Source organism: Vanessa atalanta, chromosome 28 (assembly GCF_905147765.1).
Source record: "Vanessa atalanta chromosome 28, ilVanAtal1.2, whole genome shotgun sequence".
Taxonomy (NCBI): domain Eukaryota; kingdom Metazoa; phylum Arthropoda; class Insecta; order Lepidoptera; family Nymphalidae; genus Vanessa; species Vanessa atalanta.
The window spans coordinates 2382593-2409022 of record NC_061898.1 but is presented as its reverse complement, the minus strand read 5'-3'; the positions used below and the strand labels follow the sequence as shown (position 1 = coordinate 2409022).

General features: G+C 34.7%; 1 protein-coding gene across 3 annotated transcripts in view; it reads right to left on the bottom strand.

Moving 5' to 3' along the window:
- The window catches only part of LOC125074600 (single-minded homolog 1), a 59843-nt gene that overhangs the window by 3756 nt on the left and 29657 nt on the right, over nucleotides 1–26430 (bottom strand). For all 3 annotated transcript variants that reach the window (XM_047685956.1, XM_047685955.1, XM_047685957.1), the window contains exons 2-8: nucleotides 16391–16609; nucleotides 15701–15876; nucleotides 14946–15061; nucleotides 14451–14571; nucleotides 10822–11000; nucleotides 548–654; nucleotides 18–165 (exon numbers count right to left, since the gene is read on the bottom strand). In XM_047685956.1, the coding sequence (XP_047541912.1) occupies nucleotides 18–165; nucleotides 548–654; nucleotides 10822–11000; nucleotides 14451–14571; nucleotides 14946–15061; nucleotides 15701–15876; nucleotides 16391–16565 (1022 nt within the window). In that variant the 5' untranslated portion in view covers nucleotides 16566–16609. The remainder of the gene's footprint in view (nucleotides 1–17; nucleotides 166–547; nucleotides 655–10821; nucleotides 11001–14450; nucleotides 14572–14945; nucleotides 15062–15700; nucleotides 15877–16390; nucleotides 16610–26430) is intronic.

Genomic DNA, 26430 nt, shown 5'->3' with positions numbered 1-26430 from the left:
ACTAAATAACAACATACCTAAGTACGTAGTTGACAGACACTATACAGTGTGGTCGTGATGACCGCGAGTTGTGGACGATGGTCGCGTAGCTCTGCATCCAGACCCAGCCGCCAGATTTAGTCAGGAAACGGTAGTAACGAGACGTGACTTGCCCCTTCGTTAACACTACGAACAATATTTGAAAACTTTAACATCGGTTTCATTGACGCCAGGGGGTTAATTCTACTAACAATTTGGCAGTTTACTAACAACAATCCAGATGCGGTTTTGTCCATAAATATAAATAAAAAGAATTAGACCTCTGTCAAGATCAAGCTGAAGTTTTTCTTTGTAAATAATAGTCGTTGCATCGTCGTAGGATTGCCCCCATGTTTTTTATTGTGACACCAAAGAGCCCAGTAGAAATATCGGTTTGGATAAAAGTATTTATGTGGTGGTCAAGTTTACTCGATAGTCATTCTACACTGCAAATCAACTTACCGTTTAACCGATGACTGTTGATATACATAGATAAATATATATGGTACTTAATTTTGTATATACTTACATGTGCAGTGTGAGTAACGCATGTGTAGAACGTCAGTGCCATGTATATAGTGGTAGAGGGTTTTCTCAATCAAGTCCTGAGGCTCGTATCCGGTTAGTGATGCAACTCTGTAACGAGATTGTAACGATATATATAACGATAATGTTTATAACGTTATTTGTCAAACGTATTACGTTATTCAGCTTCTTTGAGCGCAATGTCATATAATTCTTGAAAAATTAGCTTCTATGTGAATTACATACTAATTATTTTAATAAATTATTATTTATAATATCTAATCAGTTATTTTTGGTGTTAATAGACAGGAAGTAAATGAAAAATTTAAAACCGTTTTGTTTTAATTAATTCATTCAATATCCTTACATTTTAATATATATACATCGATATCAATATAATTTTTAAACTTTTTTGGGTTTAGAGTCGACCTTTAATTTAAAAAATGAAACATAATAATTTATTAATTATCATAAAAAATAAACAATTAATTTAAAAAAAATAAAGACACGTGCCTAGATATTTTTGCTAAATTTAAAAAAGTAAATCAATAGCATATTGTAAGCCCAATAAAATATTTGAATTGGGTTTTTTAATAGGTATATCACGTGACACGCCACCCTCGCCACTCGCCTCTCATTGTTTTCTCGTCCGAAAAAAGTGTTGACATAAAAAAAACCTGATCGCTTCCGCCAATTAACGCTTACGCTTTGTTAGGAACCCTTGTCTTAAATATCGCATTTTTATTTAAAAGAATAAACAGGATGCTAGTTTGGTTCTATTTCCCTCTTGTTTAATCTGTATTTTTTTATATAGATTATATTAAAATAGTGTTAGATTGTTTTTTTATAATATTCAAGTTTTAAAGTAAATTCACAAACACATTTAAAGAAAACAAAATGAAATAGATAAATATATAATTAACAATAAAATAAAGTACATAAAACTAGGCTGTACGTGAAATACTTTCGTCATTCGCGATATGAGAAAACAAAAACAAAATAAATAATTATAAATTTTTATTTCGCTTTTTTTACAATTATTGTTTAAAAAAATATCTGTCTGTATTTGCTTTTGGAAACTCGAGTCGCGCAAATAAGTGGCAATTAAACGTGACAGGGCGCCAATACGAGTTTTTTCGCTATTTTTTTTTTATTTCACCCTTTGTAATAGAATACTATGTTCAAAGAGAATATTTATTATTTTTAACGTTCTGTTATTATAAACATATCGAAGTTAAATAATCTAAATGTATGGAATTGTCCGATGTTTAAAGGTTCACACTTCACACCCAGACAAGTACACCTGAATTTTATGGGACAAGGTATCCGTTTCTCGATAAAACTCCACGGCTATTTTTAAGTTTGTCGATTCATAAATTTAAATCATTTGTAAAAAATACTTTAAAAAAAGTATATTATTCAATACAAGATTATATAGATGACAAAAAAAAACCTTCTGGCAAATATAATAACAAAAAGTTACTATAACAAAAAATAGTATGCTTTAAAAAAAAACGATAATTTTCATTCGCCGGGCCTCCTAGGTCTGAGCAATGTTTTTCCGAATCGATGGTATATTTTTGACAATCAATCTTGCTCAATTGAATAATCGCACGTGACGTTGGCAGAATAATCTGTGCCTCGGCACAAATAACAGCCAAAAAAACTAATAAAGATTTTGACTTTAACGTTGTTAGAAATAACGAGTGTTGGCTGAATAATGTAACGCCTTTGTGATTAATAAAACACTATTTTTTCGATTAAACATTCGATATATATACCCTGTTGAGTTAAGATGTTAAAAATGCAATTAATTTTAAAGTAAACTCTATTTATGTAACCATAAAGTACAGTTTTGTATATTTTATAATTTTTAAACGTTAATGTGTTAGTGTAAATTGAACTGTATTGGTTGATGATAGAGTAGTTTTTCGTTCGTCATTCCCAATACGTGTTTGTAGTGTTGACGGTTCTTCCGCGCTTGTCAGCAAGAAACAATGTAGCTGACTCAGTTTAAAATAGCTTCAATCATCATAATAATTGTTTAAAAATATTTTGATAGTATGCAATTTCAGTGTTCAAGGTTTTCAAATAACGCACGTGTTTTTAAACGAAAGCATTCTATATTTGAATATTTTAATTATTAGTAACAGATATTTTACCCCCAAGCAACTTAGTATTGATGTGTTCAGTACCGGATTTGGAGGTCTGGAGGCCCTGGGCGACAGATGAGTGGAGGTCCCTAATTATTATTTTATAAATTAATTTGAACAATTTAATTTTTATCAGTAAACTATACTTTACGTCGGAACCTCTATTGTGTGAGCCCTCTCTTGTAGAGGACCCAAAGCAATTGCCTCTCCCCTATAGCCGGCCCTGGATGTTTTCTGGCATGAACAGTTGGTAAGCCAGTGTAACTACAGGCGCAAGGGACATAACATCTCTATTCCGTGGTTTGTGACTATAATACTGACTCACCAACAAACCGGAACGCTAAATACTGTGTGCTGTTGTTTGGCGGTAGAATATCTGATGAGTGTATGGTTCCCACCCAGACGGGTTTGCACAAAGCCCTACCGCCAAGTAAATTTATTTATTGCTAGATTTAAAGTTATTACTAAGCTATCTAGCCAAACAAAAAACATTACCATAGAAAATAGACCGAGGCATAGATAAAAAATACTAAGAATTCAACAGATATTGAATATCAAAATAGTCACACCTGGGGGCCAGATGTTCGACACACGACACCTCTAAACCTTCAAACGCGATGATTCAACAATTATTTAACTTTAAATTGTAATAATATGGATATCATTTTAAAACAAACAATATTGAAAATAAATGAGCTGTTATGGCTCAGTGGTTAATTGTCTAAGATGTAGCGAATTCAATTAGAACGCACTATTAGTCAAATCAAAATATACTTTATTCAAGTAGGCTTTTACAAGCACTTTTGAATCGTCATTTAACAAACTATTTAAAGTAAAGCTACCACCGGTTCTGAATGTAGATTCTACCGAGAAGAACCGGCAAAAAACTCAGTAGTTACTCTTTTTCGACATCTAAAAATACAGTCATGTTAGTTAAATACAATTATATATGTATGTTATGACTCCTGTCTGGAAGTTAACAAGGATTAATAATGTCATATCGGATAAAATTTTACCTAAAGTATCAATTAATCTGCTTTAGAACAGCGTGGTGAATTTATAGGGTTCTCTTAATTGGTAAGTGGTCACCACTGCCCATTGACAATGGGGCTGTAAGATATCTTAACCTTGGGAACTAAGTTTTTAACCTTGTGCCTGTAGCTACACTAGCTGACTGACCCTTCAAACCGTAACACAATAAAACTGAGTACTGCTGTTTCGCGGTAGAATATCTGATGAGTGGGTGGTACCGTGGTGGTGACGGGCTTGAAAATAGCCCTACCACCAAGTAAAATATATATTTTTTGTTTATTATCATTAGGTTTTTTTAGTATAATAGGTAGGATGATCAGGAAATGGGATAGTGCCATTAAAAGGTCACTACAATGAAACACCAAGTTTGGGAATTGAGAAGTTATGTATGTAAACAGACTTGATATACTTTTGCAGGGCCTTGGGGCCCCCACAGGAGAGGAATCTGCGTAGGAATATTAAGAACTAGGCTAAATTACAAAATATCTTAATTGTAACTTAGTTACTGAACTGTTCATGTATCTAAATTTTATTTTAAATTTGTATTAAGTAAGTAAGTCAAGTAAATAAGTAAGTTTTTTTTACATTGGATATTATTTTAAATGAATTCTGTGGGAATTTTAAACAGCGACCTTTTGTACGAATTCGGTCATGTTTGAATACGAATTTCCGCCAGCGTCCTCTCTGATCATTTTATTTCGGTTGCTTTGAAATAAATACCTAGTTTTTATACATTTTCGGAAAGCTAAGTAAACGATTATGTTTTTAAAATAATCTGCAGAACAGGTTTCATAATGATGATTTTTTGTTTTTCAGTGATATTTGAGGGAAAAAAATAAAAATAAAATAGAAATAATATCGTTTACCGTCTCGCATTTTTAAATATGGACCGATAATTGTTGTTTAAATATTCAGTGTTTAATCGTTTTTATGAATCAGAAGAAAAAGAAATAGATTTTAATTGAAACTTTTTTTTAAATAAATTTTTGAAATTGCATTTTTGACTTATTTTGAAAAAATCTAAAAAACGTCATAACTCTAAAATGGTTCACTTTTGCATCATGCATATGGGGTTTAAAATATCGCAAATAATCACCTCCTAACGGGAATACGTCGAATTACCAAGACCCTGTATAATTTTAAGGTTTAAGCTTGTTCATACTAAATTTCATCAAATTAGGTTCAGCAGTTTGGCAGTGAAAGTGACAGACAGAATCACCTCCACATTTATTATATTAGTATAGATTATTTGGTTGTAAAGTAGTACTTGTTATCGTTGTACAGTTTAAAGGTTGAGTGAGCCAGTGTAATTACAGACGCAAGGACCATAAAATTAAGTTTCCAAGGTTGGAAGTACATTAGCGATGTGAGCAGTTTTTATTTCTGACAGGTAACCATTAAATGTTCCTGGTGAGATCCTGTAAATTTCCCACAGCTGGGCTAAGGACTCGTCCCTTTGAGGAAAGTTTGGAGTATATTTACCACGCTGCTCCAATGCAGTTTGGTGGACACATGTGGCAGAATTTCGTTGAAAATAGACACATGCAGGTGCATTTAAAAAAAAATCAACACATAAAAATTCAGTGATGCGAACCCGCAATCATCGGTCATGAAACATACGTTCTAACCACTGGGCCCTTTCCTGGTCGATCTATTTTATTAAAAGATTATTAAGCCAAGTAAGGTATGTTTAAGTTAGCCATATGATAACCTTACTTAGCTAACTTTCTCATATAGTTAAAGAAGTTTAAACTTGTGAGGGCGATTGACCATTTGACGCGTGTGTCGATACTCAACGGCTATAAATATCAGGGTTGTCAACATCATGTTTTTGTGAATTACTATTATATTTATTAATATAGTTCATAAGTATATGGTAAAAACATATTTATTAGATATTAGGCCAAATTTATTATTAGATAGAACTGTCGAGCTTTCAGTAACAGATCTCTTCAAATCAAATGCGTTTGAGAAAACAGCCCTTAGCGAGAAACGTCAAAAAACCCACATGGTTGCTCATTTAAATATCACATTTACAATGATGTTAGTATTCACAATCACTGTTCAATCAGTCCTGTGATGGAACCCGAGTCCAAATCCAGGCGTTTTATTCCAAAAACAGTCCGAAGTTTGAAAGTTGGAAATGTGTACACTCTACTCTTGATGAACCTATCATATAATATAGATGTTGAATAAGAGTTTCCTGCCGGTTCTTCTCGTTAGAATCTACATTCCGAACCGGTGGTAGCTTTACTTTAAATAGTTTGTTAAATGACGATTCAAAAGTGCTTGTAAAAGGCTACTTGAATAAAGTATCTTTTGATTTTGATTGATTTGATTATCGTATCTAAAATATCATACATACCGATCTTATAGATTTATTAATTAAAGTCATTTATAAACAGATACAGACTATGGCGGTAGGGCTTTGTGCAAGCCCGTCTGGATAGGTCACTCATCAGATATATCAGTATTGTTGTGTTCCGGTTTGAAATGTGAGTGATCCAGTGCAACTACAGGCACAAGGGATATAACATCTCAGTTACCAAGGTTGGTGGCGCGTTGGCGATGTAAGGAATGGTAATATTAACCAGCGCCAATGTTTACGGGCGGTAGAACGACGCAATTACGATGTTTAAAGTTGCTAACACCATTTCTCAATTGTGAATTACGTAATACATCTTAAGACTTCGTAAGACTTCGTAAGATCTTATGACTACGTAAGACTTCTTACATTGGTTAAATTATAAACACAAATGCTAATGGAAGCTTACAGCTGCTTGTCTAGTTTTGTAATTGCTATTGAATTACAAATTAAAATTACTTATTTTTACCAATATATTTAATAAACGCCGAGTAGTGATCGGAATGCTTCTGTTGCGAAATTTAAAAAAATTGTTAAGGAACGCTTGTGTGCGAAAGGTTACTATACAATTAGTGAGTTTATGTTTGATAGCTCACCTTGGGAATGAAACGATCGCCTCCTGGCTGTTTCTACTCATATACAATTATGTATATAATTAACTTGACGTAAATAAATAAAAAAAGTCCCGCTGAGTTTCTTTCGCCGGTTCTTCTCAGGTCAGGGTGTTTTCTTTTTCCGAACCGGTGGTAGTGTTTAATTTGACTATCAATAAGTAAGTGTAATACTTCTATATTGAATAAAGGAATTTGAGTTTGAGTTTGAGTTTGAAAACAAAATCAAAATATTATTTATTTGGTAAGATCTTAGGAGCACCTTTTATTGTTTTAATATTAAGCTACCACCGGCGCGGAATGTAGATTCTATTTAGAAGAATCAGCAAGAAACTCAGTACTCCTTTTCAATCAAAAAAACTTCATGTAAAGAGTTTTGTTTCAAAACTGTTTGAATCACGATGATTCTTAATTTCATAGCCATGACTAATATTAGTCATGGCTATAACAGTTGTTTAAACAGTCATATGACTGTTTAAACAATAACACGTCAATCGTTGTCTAGCAATAAAGCTTATCATAAATTTTATTAAATTAAAATATTTAAATTAGAAAAAATGTTTTAATTTTTTTTTTCCAGTGACAACCCTAATAGACACATAACGTTTCGGCGAAGCGGTCATTGTTGGCGTGGTCGGTTAACGCGTCCCTGATTGCCGTGAACTAATAAATATTGAACTTGTGTTGTGGTTGACCACGGGTGTCGACACTAGATCGGAATCGGACAATCATGAAATACACTTATTCATTTATAACAAACTATTTTAAAGCCTATATGTGATAACTACGTACAACTTTTATATGGAAGAATCAACATAACAGAAAAAATGTAGCCTTTTTCTGGCTATATCATAAGCACGTATTGTACGTAAACCTTCCTCTTGGATCAATCTGTTTGTTAATGGAAACCGCATTAAAATCCGTTGAGTAGTTTTCAAGATCTAAGCGTACAGACGATGAAGCGGCTTTGTTTCATACTACCTAGAGAAGCAGAATTAGGGGTTGCGAATTGGGAAGGGCAATACCTAACTATTTCTGTGATTAGTGAGTCCAAATAATACTCTCCAGTCTTGAATGTGCAGGATTTTGTAAACGTCGCGTGATTATAACGATTTACGCCCGTGTTCTCCGGTTGTGTACTCTACTGGCAAATAGAAATACTTAGCATCGTTGTGTTGCTGCTTTAAGGGTGAGTGAGCCAGTGTTACTGCAGGCACAGATATAACAGTTTAATTCCTATGGTTGATGGCGCATTAGCGATTTAAGAGATTATTAATATTTCTTACAGTCAGTGGTAACCACTTACCATCATACCTATTTGTCAAAAATATTTTTTAATTGAATCTAATATTAATAATTAAAACTTAATGTATAATTATTTTTCTTTAATGGCAATACTAGAACGCGGCTTCGATCGATTCGTGCGGTATGTTTATATATTGCAAGGTTTCGACACATTTAGACATTGGCAAACCGCAGGGCTCGCTGCATTGTTCTTTAGTGATAAAATTCTTGGAATGCTATAAAAGCTGTTATCGTCTCGGCTAGTGATGTGACGTAAGGTCACGTTAAAAAATCACAAACGCCGAAAAAAATTATACGATTGTTTCGTTGATTTTATCCGTCCTTTTGTTAAGCTTTCACGTCTTAAATATTGAATCAGTCGTTATGAAATTTGAAGGTATGTTGTCAAGGGTATCGGATAGGACATAGAGTAGCTAGCTTCTCATGGATGTGATGATAAGTGATAAAAAAGCGTTTGATTGCCTTGTTGAAACTCTTTGCGGAGGTGTCTGTTTTATCAATCAATTATGAGTGTGTGTGTGTAGATGCACACACTGGTCATATATCTCACGCATAGTTGACTGTTCCATAAAAATCCCAAAGTATAGAGCGATATTCGCCAAATGTATGACATACAGAAAAAATCGACTTTCAAACGTTTACAGATAAGTAAAGCCTGAACTTTTCTGTTACCAAAATGTACTTAGACATTAAAATTAAACTAAATAATTCGAACACAAAAGGCATTTGATCAGCTTAAAACAAGATTTACAAACGTATAAACTGTTTCAATCGAAGGAGTAGCTACAGGTTGTATACAAACTTTTGACATACATATTCCACGCGTCTTGTTAACAGCTTAGCTTTATTGTGCGCCACAAAGAGTTCTTGATTAATATATCTCTACATATAACACAACACTATTACTCTTTAAAAGCTATATAAACTTTAAATTTACTTCCAAAGTCTTGATAACAACTGACATTCAAAACGCCTGTTTTCCCAAGTATATAATGATTATCCCTGGTTATTAAGGATCTCGACAATGATTCTGCGTCAATTCCACGTCAAAGTTGTGTATTTTTCTTCGATCCTGGTGTGATTGGAACAGGCTGTAGCCTCCGCCATGGTCGAAATAATTCAGGGCATTATAATCATCAAATGATAACAATAAAATATATGTGATAACTTAAAAACGTCTGTCCGAAATACGGTGGGATAGAGTGAGCCTGCCAACCGCTGCCGTATGCGTAAGAGAAAGGAAAGCCAGTTAGAATGGCGCCGTAACGCGTTACGTAACGATGCGGTTTCCTTCTTTCATAAGAAGTTATCACTTCAAAAAGTTTATAACATTTGACAGCATTTTTTGTAATCTATTTAAATAACGATATCGATAAGTTTCTATCGAATGTCGACATCACTCGAGCGTAAAATCGCTTTACGTCGCAAGCTACGGTGAATTATAATTAACAATTGAAATTTATTTCGTATTATTTTATTTTGATTCGTTAAATGCAATTGGGCTTAGTTTCGTAAACGCAGTGACTGTAATGTTTTTAATAATATTTTGGACGCAATCTGTGAAATTAACATATTAATTATATATCATATACTATCTTTACAATGTTTTCATTTATTTATAGCACCATCTTTAATGTTTTTTTTTAATGATATGTGCTAAAGCGCAAAATATTCTGCCGACGGAAATAAATACTTCCGACAATGACACGTTCAATAGAGAGAACATTTAGAGCTTATATTTATGATATACAAGCGGTGTCTGTGAATCCGTGCGCGTTTGAATTGAATAAATGAACAAAATGGTTACTGTTGTAGCCTTAGTTACTCCTTATTACATCAGCTATCTGCCAGTGAAAGTTCCGTCAAAATCGGTCCAGCTGTTCCAGAGATAAGCCGGAACAAACAGACAGACAGAGAGACAAAAATTGTAAAAAATGTTTTAAGGTATATGTGCCGTGTATACATACATATGCATTTAGTAAAAAGCGGTTTTTTTAATATTACAAACAGACACTCCGATTTTATTATATGTATAGATATAGAAAATATTTTTACTTTAGTTTGAATGTTGATTTTTTTTTAAATTATTTCTTATTCAGTAGGTGCAGTGGCTTTTTTTTTCATGATGAGTTAGCCCGTAAGAGTGATGGTGTGGTTGTAGCTTTACATTTAATTCAAAACTGTAACATGATTCATAGGGACCATTTATTTATTACGTAACACAATTTTCACTACTTTTGGACCCCCTCCCCCCTAATATAAGAAAAATTATTGGCTGACCCCCTCCTTCCCTGTTAAATATTTATTACGTAAGAATCTAAAGGAGAAAATGAATACACGTTTGGTTTACTTTACTGTTTATATTTCAATGTAAGAACTTTTTCGAATGTGTTTATTTGTAATTTCAGAGGTCGTCCGAGCGAACATCAACAATCGCGCGCTTTCCCGCGTTTTTTCAAATTTTTTTTATCTTACATAAGAGCTATCGAACCTCCTTCCCCCTTGTAAGAAAACATAAGACATAGTCGAATACCCCCCCCCCCCCCTCAATCGTCACACGTAATAACTTAATGGCCCCATAAGTGTTTTTATGAGTCAACTTGAATAAAGAAAGAAAGAAATTTCTAAGACTTTGACGTATGAATAGAATCAGATACTTTGTATATCACGGCTTCCGAAACATATATAAATTAAAAAAAAAAAAAAAAACTTATACAAAAGTCTAGTGCACTAATCTGTATCCCTGATCATAAAGGCGCTTTGAGTTCGTCTGTCATTGCTTAACTACTAAACTGTTTTATAAAACACTCACCTCGCATCTAAGAAGATCAGTCTCATGTCCAGAGAAGCTCTGAACATGAACATGTTGGAGTGTAACTTGAGCTCCGTGACAGCGGATGGTGGGAGGGAGTGACCCACCGCCACCAGACCCAGAGGAGCGGTGCCCTCCCCGAAGCGCCTCGCTCGGAGGTAACCGGAACAGTGGATGACCTTAAACAATGATTAAATATTAGGTACACTATATATACCTAACTGGTATTTTAAAGTTTAACTAGTTCCCTAATGCAGCTTTACGCGCGTGAGGGAGGGATCAGATATAAGCTTAGGTATAATTTGTTCTTACACGGTAGCATGTGAAAGCAATCCCGTGACGTCGAAGAGACAGAGAGGGTACCGCTGGATTTTTAGTGGGTAGTCCTGGGCACTGACGAGTATCACATAACCCCCCGCCCCTCTTCATATAGTTAAAAATAATGATCACTATGTTCTTCCCAGTATCCATGACTAAATGTATGTAAATTTTTTGTTGTTCATTTAAGTAGTCAAACTTTAGTAAGTAATACGTAACAGCGTAAAAAACAAACGTACAAATAAACTATTAGTTGGCAGAGCCGAGATGGCCCAGTGGTTATAACGAGTGCATCTTAACCGATGATTTCGGGTTCAAACCCAGGCAGGCACCACTAAATTTTCATGTGCTTACATGTGTTTATAAATCTCGTGCTCGGCGGTGAAGAAAAACATCGTGAGGAAACCTGCATGTGTCTAATTTCAGCGAAATTCTGACACATGTGTATTCCACCAACTCGCATTGGAGCAGCGTGGTAGAATATGCTCCAAACCTTCTCCTCAAAGGGAGAGGAGGCCTTAGACCAGCAGTGGGAAATTTACAGGCTGATAATGTATGTATGTATAATATTAGTTGGTTTAGTTTATAAATCAGGTGTTCAACATCTACTGTTACCATTACCTGTTTAAGTGAATCCGTAGAACCGAAATAATATAAAATAATCCTATAATAGATTATACTTACTCATAACGTCGTATCGAGGGCTAATATTAAATCCACTCACGACCCTAAAACGAATTCATACACCCCATTGTACTAATATGTGCACGCGTTACTATTCTTGTAACGGACGCAATGTTAACAAGAAACAAATGAGTGTCGCGAATGAATGTATTTGAAATAGGTAGGCAGACTGTCCCCTGATGTACGGTCATCAACATAAACACGGCCACAAGGACGGAGCAGACATTTTCAGTACGCTGTTAGCAGCGGCACGCACCTAAGACGGGATCCCTCACAACGTCCACAGGCCCTCCAAGCGTGGGATTTAAGACGTTATATTCAACATTAATGCTACGTCGTAAGGATGAATGATACACGACGTGCTTGGACAAAGTTCTACTATTAAGTTATTTCTAACTAGCGACCCGCCCCGACTTCGCACGGATGCAATGCTGATACTAAATATACTACAGAATGTCTTACAACGTTCACAGTTTTTCAGTCATTAGACCGCAATACAGACCGCTACGTCCGCTTAAATCTGTAATATCTTCGAAAATATTCATTTAATTGACATGCTTTAAAGGACCATATTGATCTATATTAAATGCACAATGTTTTTAAGGTACTTTATTGGATAAGGAATAATGCTCTATTGCTTAAAATCGCTACGAAAATAAGTCATTATTTCTCGTAAAAAGTTAAGGATAAAAAATGGTTATTGTGGGTTATCCCTAAGAGATGTCATACCATCGCGGACTTTTTTGAAGACTTTTTTAAGGTGAACAATACGTTTCTACATTATTTTGTAAATGTAATGATTTTTACATTATTTTTTATCCGATCGATTAATATTACGAATATTAGATGTTAATTTGACTATATATTCGATAGCCAATCAGAAGCGTTGGCCAATCACAGCGAGTCCTTTGTCGTAGCTGTGCGCGGCTGAATAACAGGCACTCTGGCGTGAGCGCTCAACGAGGACACAGCCATAAAGTGTAATAACATATTACAGTTAACGAAATTTATTACGGTGTTTAATTCTACTAACCTAAGATCCCTGTAATACCTACTCGTTGAAGTTAACATTATATATGTCATCGTGTAATATACAAACATCGTTAGATTACAATCTATCTCGTCAGATTGTAAATTGAAACGAAATATTTTGTGAACCGTGAAATGTGATTGCAATTTAACGCATTATTTATCGCTATATTGTAATCGAATCATATTTAAAATCATAATTCACAGTTCACAATATTTCACGTCAGATTGTAATCTAACGATTTTTTGTAATCTCACGGTGACATATATATACATATTATTCGATGTAAATCACTAATATATAGGCACCGAAATTTAAACAAATAACCAATGTATACTAATACTTTGAATGCGAAAGTAACTCTGTCTGTTACCTCATTACGTCTAAACAGCTGCACCGATTTAGATGAATTTTGGTATGGCGATAGTTTGAGTCCTGAAAGAGGACATAGGCTACTTTTTTAATATTACCATCATATTTAAAATAAAGCCGCAGGTTCAGATTTTTACATTTTTTACATTAGCAGCCTATAAATTTCCCACTGCTGGGCTAAGGCCTCCTCTCCCTTTGAGGAGAAGGTTTGGAGCATATTCCACCACGTTGCTCCAATGCGGGTTGATGGAATACACATGTGTCAGAATTTCGCTGAAATTAGACACATGAAGGTTTTCTCACGATGTTTTCCTTCACCACTGAGCACGAGATGTATTATATACTTACACAAATTAAGCACATGAAAATCCAGTGGTGCTTGCCTGGATTTGAACCCGAAATCATCAGTTAAGATGCACGTGTTCTAACCACTGGGCCATCTCAACTCTCAGGTTTAGTTACTTAAAGATAAATACCAAAGTCGCGGACAACATGCCTGAGCTACAAATGTAACGATAAAAAAATAATCGCATCACTAAATAAAAAAAAAACAAAGTCGAAAATTCGTCTCGTTTGTCTGTCTGTCTGGTTTGCTGTAAATAAGGTATTTATAAGAGATGGCAAAAGGACGAATTAATTAATATCATGACGACGAGGTGCCGCTTTACTGGCGCGCCGTGTAAACCATTAGAATTGTATATATAACAGTATAAACTTGCTATAATAACCCTTATTTAACACGTACTTGGTGGTAGGGCTTTGTGCAAGCCCGTCTTGGTAGGTACAAGCCACTCAACAGGTATTCTACCGCCAAACAGCAGTACTCAGTATTGTTGAAGGGTGAGTGAGTCAGTGTAACTACAGGCGCAAGAGATATAACTCGCTCCTAAAGTTGGTGGTGTAATGGTTAATATTTCTTACAGACACCATTGTCAATGGGCGGTGACCACTTATCATCAAGTGGGCCATTTGTTCGTCCGCCTACCGATATCATAAAAAAGTGCTAATCCGTGACGTGTAATGTATAAAAGGGCTATTATAAAGGCGAAAGTTATGTATGTTTGTTGGTCTTTCACGCAAAAACTACTGAATGGATTTTAATGAAACTTTACAATAATATAGGTTATACATCAGAATAACACATAGGCTTTAATTTATAAAGATATTGTGTGAATAATGCCTGACGACCAACCCCTAAAACTAGTTAGGTGATGTTGAAACTTACCTTATACCCAGAGGTGGTAAGGCCGGCGTTTCTCTTCGCGAGGACGCATTTCATACGGATGAAGAAGGCCCGTTCGCACTCGATGTCCACGTTCGGACTCCACGTCCCTCCCACCGGGTATCTGTTTCAGAATATATTATATATAAATAAATATTGGACAATATCACATACATAACACTTGGTGGTAGGGCTTTGTGCAAGCCCGTCTGGGTAGGTACCACCCACTCATCAGATATTCTACCGTCAAATAACAGTACTCTGTATTGTTGTGTTTCGGTTAGAAGGGTGAGTGAGCCAGTGTAATCACAGGCGCAAGGGACATAACATCTTAGTTCCCGAGGTTGGTGGCGCAAAGGTGATGTAAGGAATGGTTAATATTTCTTACAGCGCCTTTGTCTATGGGCGGTGGTGACCACTTACCATCAGGTGGCCCATATGCTCGTCCGGCAAGCAATGCCATAAATATATATATATATATATATTGTTAAAACTTACCCGATCGAAGGCGGTCCAATATATGAATGGGCATGCTGTAAGCTGAGTACTGCGTTCATCTCTTCATGATCAGCTTGGTGGATGTATTCGTATATTGAGTTACCAGTTAACTCCACCTGAGAAAGATACTCTAGGTGAATATGTATTTAAGACACCTTATAAATAAAATAAATAAATATTCGACAAAATCACATACATTACTCTGATCCCAATGTAAGTAGCTAAAGCACTTGTCTTATGGAAAATCAGATGTAACGACGGTACCACAAACACCCAGACTCAAAACAACATAGAAAACTAATGAACTTTTTTCTACATCGTCTCGGCCAGAAAACCGGCGTACATACTACTCGACCACGGAGGTCAGATATATACATTCAGCAAAGCGTACAAACAGTGCTTATTAAAAAAAAAAAGTCAACGAAACTTTGTGTGCAGAAGGAGACTATGGCACACCTTGGGAATTAAATGATATGTCCTGACTTTGTTACGGTTGGAAAACCGCTGAGTTTCTTTCAACGGTTCTTTTCAGGTATTTTGTTTTCCAAAACGTTAAAGCGTTAGTTTTCAATTTTGCTATCAATAATGTGGAGCTCTTTTTCTTCGCGTTTTCGTAAATGATTTCCTTTCCAAAAATGTATGTAATGTTTTATTTATTAGCTTTTGATTAAGGTCGCACAAACTGCCAAAACTTTTCGATGTTCAGATGTTCTGGTAAATTAAGAATGGAATTGTAAAGGTTTTAAAGTACAAACCTGACTCAAACCAAGGTGTACTGAGGCGGTTTCACTGATGTACATAATCTTGCCGTCTGGTGCCACTACGAATATGAATCCATCCAGCGTCTGCAAGAGATGTGAGCCCAGTTCTCGGATTGAGAGCTCACGCGGTTGAGGTGGCGGTGGTGCAGCGCCCCACGCGTCTCCTAAGCCTGGGGGATATATGTGAAATGAGAAGAGAAGCAAATCTGATAGATTACCAAGTCTTGACGAATTCTTTTACAATTAGAAGCACCTATTTTCCTATCCTCTTGTATTTATATTATCTGGTGTTATGCGGTAAAGGAAAACATCGGCCGGAATAAGCAAACCTTCTTCTCGCGACGATTCATTTATTGAAAAAGTTACACCATCCCCTTATTACTAAGCACTTAAGATCAACAACTAATATGAGTAACATTCAATGTGATGAATCTTTAATGGTGTAAACAGAATGGAGATCAAATAGAGGATGCCTTAGCCCAGCGGTTAAACATTTACAGGCTTTTAATTTCATTTGTATGCAACTTACTAACAAGTTATTAGTGGAGAATTGTAGACCCGTGTCTAGAATAGGAAACGTTAAACGTTCTTGACTACGAGTATCTTATTTTCTACAAAAATCAACTTTTGGATCGACAAAATTTTGGACTTACAGAATACAAATATTAAAAAATGTATACTAACCATCTGGAAAGACCTGTCTCATTTTTAGATAGCTCGTTGTCAGTCTGATGACGGATGCTTTGTCCAGCTGTGACGTGATTGCGGATGGCAAGGGGAGGAGTTTGGCTAGTTCGAGGAATTCGGCATTTTCCTTTTCTCTCCTCGACCTGGCGGCGTTCTTACTTTTCTCCTTCATGATCGCCGCGTTTAGAGAATGCGGCCTGTTCTCTTTGCGGCAAGCTGTTGAAATATATGTATTTAAGTGTTACTTTATATAAATAATAAATAAATAAATATTGGACAACATCACATACGTTACTCCGATCCCAATGTAAGTAGCTAAAGCACTTGTGTTATAGAAAATCAGACGTAACGACACAAGCACCCAGACCCAAGACAACATAGAAAACTAATGAACTTTTTCTACATCGACTCGGCCGGGAATCGAACCCAAGACCTCGGAGGGGTGTACCCATGAAAACTTAATACTTAACTTAATATTAGCTTTAATATATCTTCTTTATTAATTGTAACTAGGATAGTTATTTGTAGATAAAAGGAGTTTTTTTTTAATAGTACTAAACGAAACCTTGGTCTAAAAGAATTAGTAAAATAAAAAAAAATATACACGTTCATATTTAGTTAAAAGATGTAAATATACTTATGTAGTAATTATTATTATTATGTAGGTATTTAATGTAGTAAGTATTATTTGTTCTGGTATCTGGTGGGTGGTACCTAAACCATCAAAATTATGGTATTTACGTGCCAATAATTAACAAAATCGTTCTACAAAAATTCGGTTAAATTTTTTAAGCTTTATTTATTTTATATTTTTTTAATAAATTGTCATACACAACATCGTTTTACATTTAAAATTATTAATATCATTACAATAAACAATCAAAATTACATTACATTTTAACGAGCAATTTTATGTTAATTTTTTTTTATAAATTAACATTTTCAAGACACGACCTCCGTCAGTCATTAAATTAAAAAAAAAAATTATGCATTCCCGCGCTAACGCTCGGTCATACATATTTATACGGAAGAAGTGCTCTGGAAAAACATAACTTGGCGGGAAAACAACAGCGTATGAATTATGCACGGTAATACTTATAAATTACCTCGTCGGCTTACAGGAATACCAATTCCCCTATCGGCTAAAACCATACGATACAAACATAACATATGGCCTCCATTACAATTGTGTGTCGTGAGTAGGAATTTTGATTTCAATTCGGTAATCAAATTGGAACGGTATTTTGATGGCTCTGATTCGTGGCTTTCGGATTGACGGATTGTATTTATAGTTGAACTATTCTGTATTTGATTTTGTCTTTTTTTTTTGCTGATATTTTTTTTTAAATGTCCAGATTTGAAAGTTGATGCAACGAAAATGCGTCTATTAAATATCATGTGTGAATTTCAGTCACGCTTTTTTTTTTCAAACATAATTTTGTCAAAGGAATATCTGCAAACATCCACTTAATTTTTTTGTTGTTAATAAAAATATTATTAAAATAAAACTTACGTGAATCCATATCGAACTCTGTTGTATATTTATTCAACACTTTCTTACACGGATATTTCATTATAAAAAAAAACACGAAAATTTTCGATGACGTTAAATTAAAAAAAAAAATTGCACCTTACGCGAACAGGTTCAAATAGTTACTGACTGGGAACACCTTCCTTCCTAATGTCCGTTTCCGAAAAAAAAAAGTTCGACAGGTACAATGGCTCCATTGAATAAAGGGCCCGTATAGATTTGACATCTCTGCATTGACAACTGATAATATTACATAACGGTTGACGAGATAAGGGCTGAGATTGTGTAAATGCCTCGTTGGTTCAGTGGCGAGTGGTTAAGGTTGCAGATCGCGCGGTCCAGGGTTTAAATCTTGGGTCGGGATAGCTAATTTTTTTTTCAATTGACTTAGAGTTAGGGCTTTGTGCAAACCCGTCTGGGTACTACCACCAACTCATCATTTATTCTACCACCGTACTACCATAATTGGTTTAAAAGGTGAGTGAGCCAGTGTAACGCCTGTAGTTCCCGAGATAGATGGATGTTAAAATTAAAAACGGTACCAATGTGTATGGGCGGTGACCACGTACCATCATCAATCGGCCTGGAATACCGATGACCTTATAAAAAGTAAATCTCTCAAAAATGACGTCAATCCATTGCTTATTCAAAAGGACGTTCTATTAATACAGGTGGACAGACAGACAGCAATACTTAGTATTATTGAGTTCGACGTTGAAGGTGGAGTGAGTCAGTGTAACAGGCACAAGGGGTAACTTAGTTCCCAAGGTACAACGATGGTTAACATACTGACATTCTACCAGTTAACTTATTTATCTATACATATAATAAAATTGGAGTGTCTGTTTGTAATATTAAAATAGCCCATTTTTACTAAATGTATATGTATGTATACACGGTACATATACCTAAATAACATTTTTTACAATTTTTGTCTGTCTGTTTGTTTGTTCCGGCTTATCTCTGGAACGACTGGACCGATTTCGACGGGACTTGCAGATAGCGGATGTAATAAGGTGTAACTTGGGCTACTTTTATTTTAGAATTATATATAGAATAAAAATAAAATCACGCTACAATATCCAAGTAACATAAATTCAAACAACGCGCACGAAGTCGCGGGCACAGCTAGTTTTCAATAAATTAATATATCAACAAATATATGTATATTTGGATATAAAGTTTCATAAAACGATTATGTAATTCGAACATCGTGTAACGAATGACCGACGTTGATTATAATCAGCCAACATCTCCACGCGTCTATCTCACATAAACAGCTGTTTATAATGTGGCAACATTATGCGCGACCATGTTCAATAAGTTGTAACAGTTCAAAAGGAAATCAATAAAACGTACATTTGCATATCAGCCATCTTGGCTGAATGTGAAGAGGCCAGTGCCATTTGAAACGCGGAAAAAGTGACAATTCGAAATATGAATCCATTGATGGCTTTTTGTTTGCGGTCAATTTGTATAGAGTTTATTTGATTTGTATTGTGTTATAATGTGTTAAAAAAATTGTTTGGCGCGAATAATAATAGTATAAAACAATTTCTTGTATCTGTATTGATTATGACGAATTTAAATATACTTCACTAGCAACCTGCCCTGGCTTCGTACAGATGTAATTTATTGATATAGAAAATATAATTATTTATAGCACTCACAAGTAATATAAATTATTACCAGTTAAAAAAAAAAAGATTTGGAACAGGTTTTAGAGATTACCCCCTATATTCAAACATATTTTATAATATTATGATTATATATAATTAAAGATGTAATTGCCGAAGACTATGCATTTAAAAAAAAAATGTTTTCCACTTTCTTTTTAGTGTACTCACTTCAGCTACAAGTCTAATAATTTATTTTATACTTTTAGCATATATGTATGATACTAAAAAAATACATACATACTGAATACATAAAAACACACACAGGACGGTAGAGCGTGACGTCATGACGTTTGCCGTCACGTCGGACGAGTCTGTCATGCTCGCGATTCGCGCCAAAAGATACATTTAAAACGAAATGCCGTAGGTTTTAGAGTTGCAATATAGAGATACTTTTTGTCATCATTCCATGGTTGAAATGATACATATATTTTTTTTATAAATAATATCAATTTATTACAATTAAAAAACATTGAATTCTAAGCTAATTCTCTAGTGATCTAGTCAATATTTGTTTTCCGAAAGGGTGGTAGATTTGAAATATTATCGATTCAAAAATGCTTTATTTTAAAGTTCACTTGAATAAAGTACATTTCGTGTGATTTGATTTGAATCGGATCTATTATAGTGACGGAGATCTCTCTTCTTAGGTATGACAGTTTTGATACGATCCCGATCCAAATTTGACCTAGCTGAATCGTATGTTGGTAGATTTCACACCCAGGCCCGTCTACCGTTGAGATAATTACGCCAATATTTAATATACTCTACTCCAATCATAACAGGAGAAAAAGCCAAATAAACAACATTTGACAGCAAATCCACGCGATATCATTGGTCGAGAGCTTGATTAATCTATGATATTTACTATGGATTTGCGAACAAATGGCGACTTTTGAACGAAATTTGAACGTCGACGAAACTTGGAAGTAAAATTAAAGGGGAAATAAATATTTAAGTGTAACAGTGTTGTATTATAAATAAAGATACATTAATCATAAACTCATAGCAGTGCACAATATAGCTGAGTTATTAGCGAATCGCATGAAATACGTAAATCTAAGGTTTGTTTATCTTTTTTCCTACTTCCATTGGAATAAGCTATATGTATGTTAGTTTATCCTTAAGCGTAAACGAATGGCACTGTAAGATTTACGCAGCAATATTTCAAATTAGATAAGTATTAGTTAAGCTATTAAACAAAAACTCCACACGTGCGCTAAGCCCGGATCCGGGGTTGAGTCCCGGTGGTCTGAACGTCGCATTATTTTAAGGGGTATTAGAAAAGATACTTAAAAATATATACGTTGTAACCGGCATCTGTCTGTGTTGAGCTTCATCTCAATTTTTTACGTAATATTTTGCGTTGCGCAATATTTTGTTATCTGGTGGGTGGTACCTAAATCACCACAGTTATGGTATTTACGTGCCAGTAATTAAAACCACCGTTTAAATTGTCATAGACAACTTCGTTTTACATTTATAATTGTATTAATATTATCAAAACAATAAAAAATACATAAGTACGTACATAATATTTTGCGCTTATATAAATGAGAATTTATCAATTGAATTTCGATTCGACTTTTGTACCAAAAGTGTTGTTATATTTAATGTTGCCATTCAATTTATAACGAATTCCGTACCTTTAAATATTTTGTAAGTTTATATAATTAATTTAAATAAATTTTGTACCAAAAGTGTTGTTATATTTAATGTTGCCATTCAATTTATAACGAATTCCGTACCTTTAAATATTTTGTAAGTTTATATAATTAATTTAAATAACCTATTAAATAAAACAAGGGCATTTAGTCGCCTTTTTAAATGAAATTAGAACTAAAATTCGCTGCAGCGATAAATCTTAATTACATCTAATCAAACTATCAAAACATCAGCGCTAGATCGCTTATATAGAACAGTTTTCACGCCAAAACGTCGTAAGCGCCGGGAATTTCATGGCGCTTACGTTAATATGTACTAAAATAATATTTATAAAAAGCGCTGATCGTTTTGTGGTAGTGTTTTTTTTTATATGCGTGTTTAGTAATTTGCATTGTTTGTGTATATTCATAAATATGTTTCTACTTTTACTTTCTTTAAAAAATTAAGTTAAAAAAAGATTTTAGAGTCTTAAGTAATTGGGTAACAATTTATCACCTGAAAGAGATTATGGTTTTACAATTTGGTAAATCTAATCTCATTCCATTATGACACAAGCTATTCTAATCGTTACTACACAGACAATAAAGTCTAAATCAGGAAAATACGAGCGGGATCACTAATTAAGTAACAAAAAAAAAGGTTTACGTGGGAACGAGTAACGTGTCAATTTTTCGCGCCAAAGTCAATATGTATTGTTTTTTTTTTATCTGTCATAATACTATTGTCTCCGCAAAGACGGACGCACGTGTCCGAAGGAGGTTTTACTGTTTTGTTTGTTTTTTTTTTTTTTTCGCAAACGTAGTAGACACCTGTAGCGTCATTCACGAGTTAGTGCGTAATCAGTCTGTAATTTGCGTTGGGCGTGAGAACTTCGGAGGGATATTTTTGAATACATTACAATTTTATGAATGAAATGAATGGAATATGGAATTCGTTGTTTATTGATTGGTTCGTTTAAATCTTCGACTCGAGAGACCGGTTCTTTTTATTTTGAGTTTAATTATTTGCATGAAAATAAATTCGTTTTGAAAAGTTTCTTGTCGTTTTTTTTTATAGCACAAGTAGACGAAGGGGTAAATGATACCTGATGGTAAGTGGTCACCACATCCCATAAACGTGGGCAGCGTAAGTATATTAGCCATTCCTTACATCGCCAATACGTCGCAATCTTGAACTGAAATGTTATTTTTCTTGTGTTTATAGTTACACTGGCTTGTTCACTTTTCTAGATACTAAGTATAAGTATGGTTGTTTGCTAAAATAAGTGGTACCTACTCCGATAGGCTTGCAAAAAAACCCTACCACCAAGTATTCTCGGTAGAATCGACTTGCGAACAGATGATTTTTGTCAAAGATCATCTGTTTAGTAAATAAATTATAAAATGTCGATTCAAAAGTGTATTTTGATTTTTAGAGGTTTTTGTATTGAATAGTTTTATTAACTTAAAAATACAGACTATATAAAGTTAAAAATATATTTGTCAAGAATCAGAAAAATTATTAAACGTATTTTAAAGTAATACCCGCAACATCGGTTAATTAGAAAATTAACTTTACATAGATGTTTCTAAAACCACAGATTAAATTGAACAAATTCTAGATGAAAGCAGTTTTGCCTTTGCCTATTTACACTACACCTAACCCAAAAAAAAAGAGAATATGTCTGAAAGTAATTTTCTCAGGCTCAACTTTTTCTCATAACCGTGTCAAATTCGACAATTAAAGACGACTTGTCAACAACAATAATAAAAATTGACGCTAAGATAATACAACTCAAATGTTTAAAAATTTTTTTTTACACTTTATGACTTCAAGTGACAGGCCTAAATTGGCGGGAACTCGGGTGTCTTTGTTAAGCGCGGGAAATATTTTTAACAATGGCGGCGGGATAGGTTTTTTTATTTTTTAATTATTCAGCATCATAAACTATTTCACTATGAAATATTTATAAATAAATATCAAAATTGTAAAATAATTTATTTTCATTGAATGCTGGAAAAATTATTTCTTGCGCTAAAATTTATGACCTATATAAAAAAAAAAAATTATCATGTATCATTGTACGCTAAAGCCTTTAACGTATTTATTTCTTTATTTATAATACGTTTTAATTACACAAATGCACAGTATATTTAAATTTAAATTTTCCTGCCTAAAACTCAACAAATGTTAAGTCCATGACAGCCGAGATGGCCCAGTGGTTAGAACGCGTGCATTTTAACCGATGATTTCGGGCTCAAACCCAGGCCGGCACCACTGAATTTCCATGAGCTTAATTTGTGTTTATATTTCATCTCGTGCTCGAAAAACATCGTGAGGAAACCTGCATGTGTCTAATATCAACGAAATTCTGGCACATGTGTATTCCACCAACCCGCATTAAAGCAGCGTGGTAGAATATGCTTCAAACCATCTCCTCAAAGGAAGAGGAGGCCTTAGTCCAGTAGTGGGAAATTTACAGACTGCTAATGTATGTAAAAAAACTAAGTCCATGCTTTTTTATAAATATTATAATCTTGTTTTGAGTAATATGCCTTATTAATGTTTTTTTTTATTACATGAGCTTTTAACGCAATATTATTACGCAAATACAGTTTCGCCGTTCAAAATTAGCGAATCTCTCAGCTGACATTAGTAGATAAAATATCTCGCGAAAGGTGTAAAAATACAGGAAGAATGACTACATCACAATCTTTTTGTGAGGCGTCGTGTTCGGCTGCTTTCACAAGATTATCGTGTTTAGGAAATAAGAATTATATGCGTTGGGGTCTCGTTAATCTCTGCGAGGAACATCTGGTGTTTGGGGAGCTGACTTTGAACGATTTATTTCTCCAAGCAATCGTTAATAATCGGTCTCGTTGGTCTAGAAGTTAGTCTAGTTCATAACAGGTCGTAATTTATCAAGTTCGTTACCATAGACAATGACGCTGTGAAAAGTATAACCAATGAGTTTGACCTCCGTGGTCGAGTAGTGTGTACAACGGTTTTCATGGTTACGCCTCTCCGAGGTCCCGGTTCCGATTCCCGGCCGAGTCGTTGTGGAAAAAGTTAATTAGTTTTCTATGTTTTCTTGGGTGTGGGTGTTTGTGGAACCGTCGTTACTTCTGATTTTCCATAACACAAGTGCTTTAGCTACTTACATTGGGATCAGAGTATGTGATGTGAAAAAAATATGAATGATCAACCTTGAAATCCAAGATGGTCCTTGTACATGTTACACTGGCTTACTCACCCTTCAATCCGAAACACAATGATACTAAGTATTGGTGTATAGTACAATATGGGATGAGTCGGTGGTACCTACCCGGACAGGGGGGGGGGGGGGGCAGTTGTAAGCCCTACCACTAAATAAAATATACATTGATTTTTATTTTTAATTATAAATTTTTGATTCAGATTTTGCTAATAATATTTGCGCTTAAGGTGCGTGGATTGTGTTCACCCAAACATACAATTAACTGCGTTGATACAAAGTAGCAATAATTAGATTTTACATGAGCTTTTAAGGTAATCTATACACACTCGGAGTAACGTTGTACGATAGAAAAAAAGCAAACTCACTAGAATCATCTATTTCAGACTTATAGACAGACAATAAAAAATGAGTTAAGTGTGACCACTTTAGAACTCATTTTTTATTGCTATAGAATAAGAATTCATTGAAAAATTATAGTATTTAAGTTCAAGGAATCAGCTTTACGTTTTTAGTAAAATAACAAAGAAAACTATGAGCCCAAAGTTCCGAAGTCAATTCGCCGCGACGCCTCGTCAACGACGGTGCTCGTCTTAAAACAAACATTACCGTCTTTACTATAAGGGCACACGGGGCACGTGCCCAGGCCCCCCATCCAGAGGGCCCCGAGGAACCAACAATTACTCTCACACTTTGACTGCTATGTATATTTCCAAAATTGTCATATTTGTAAGAAATAACTAACATGTTGATAGATGTCGATAGTCACTCGATATTGAAAGTTGAAAGCTATAGACGTGTCATAAGATCGTACCACCGATCAGATTCTTAAGAATCTACTAAAATTACTGCACCGTTTATTTGAAACTAAACAAAATGCCTGGTTTAAGCAAATTATTTGTACACGGTAGAAGAAATTTCAAAATTAAAAATCAATCGTTTCATTGTTATTTTGTTAAATATTTTGCTAGTTATTTAATGACTGTTTTCTTAGATATTGAAAAAGAGTAACTACTGAGTTTCTTGCCGGTTCTTCTCGGTAGAATCTACATTCCGAACCGGTGGTAGCTTTAATTTAAATAGTTTGTTAAATGACGATTCAAAAGTGCTTGTACAAGCCCACTTGAATAAAGTATATTTTGATTTTTTGAATTAGAAAAGGGGCCCCAAATTCATGCGAGCCCAAGGGCCCCAGCATAACCTGAGATGGCTCTGAAAACAAACATACCTTAAATCATTGCAACATGGTATATTTAACAATTCTCTTGTAACAAACTATACGTTCTTACAATGTATATCGTGTGTCATCAAGCAACAATGTAAAATTAATCGTAGTACGTGCTTACAAGGTAAATAGTTTCTGGGTTCGGGCACGTCTCGCGAGCCACAATCTTGGGCGGCGTTCACAGTTACATCTGCCTAATAATAAAATTTATTTTAGAATATATTTCGACTTTAGATAGAAGAGTAATCACATGGAAATTTTTTACATATGTTACATTAGCAGCCTGTAAATTTCCCACTGCTGGGCTAAGGCGTCCTCTTTTGAGGAGAAGGTTTCAAGCATATTCCACTACGCTCCAATGCGGGTTGGTGGAATACACGTGTGGCAGAATTTCGTTGAAATTAGACACATGTCGGTTTCCTCTCGAAGTTTTCCTTCAATGCCGAGCACGAGATGAAATATAAACACGAATTAAGCACATGAAAATTCAGTGGTGCCTGCCTGGGCTTGAACCCGAAATCATCGGTTAAGATGCACGCGTTCTAACCACTGGGCCGTCTCGGCTCTCGCATTCAAATAATCAATTATAATTAATTCTACTTAGGGTATTTTAGACAGAGTTTTGTGAAAGCCCAGATCACCCAGGGAGCCACTCATCATATACTCTACGAAACAGCAGAACTCAGTATTGTTGTGCTCTGGTTTGAAGGGTGAGTGGGCCAGTGTAACTACAGGCGCAAGGGTGTA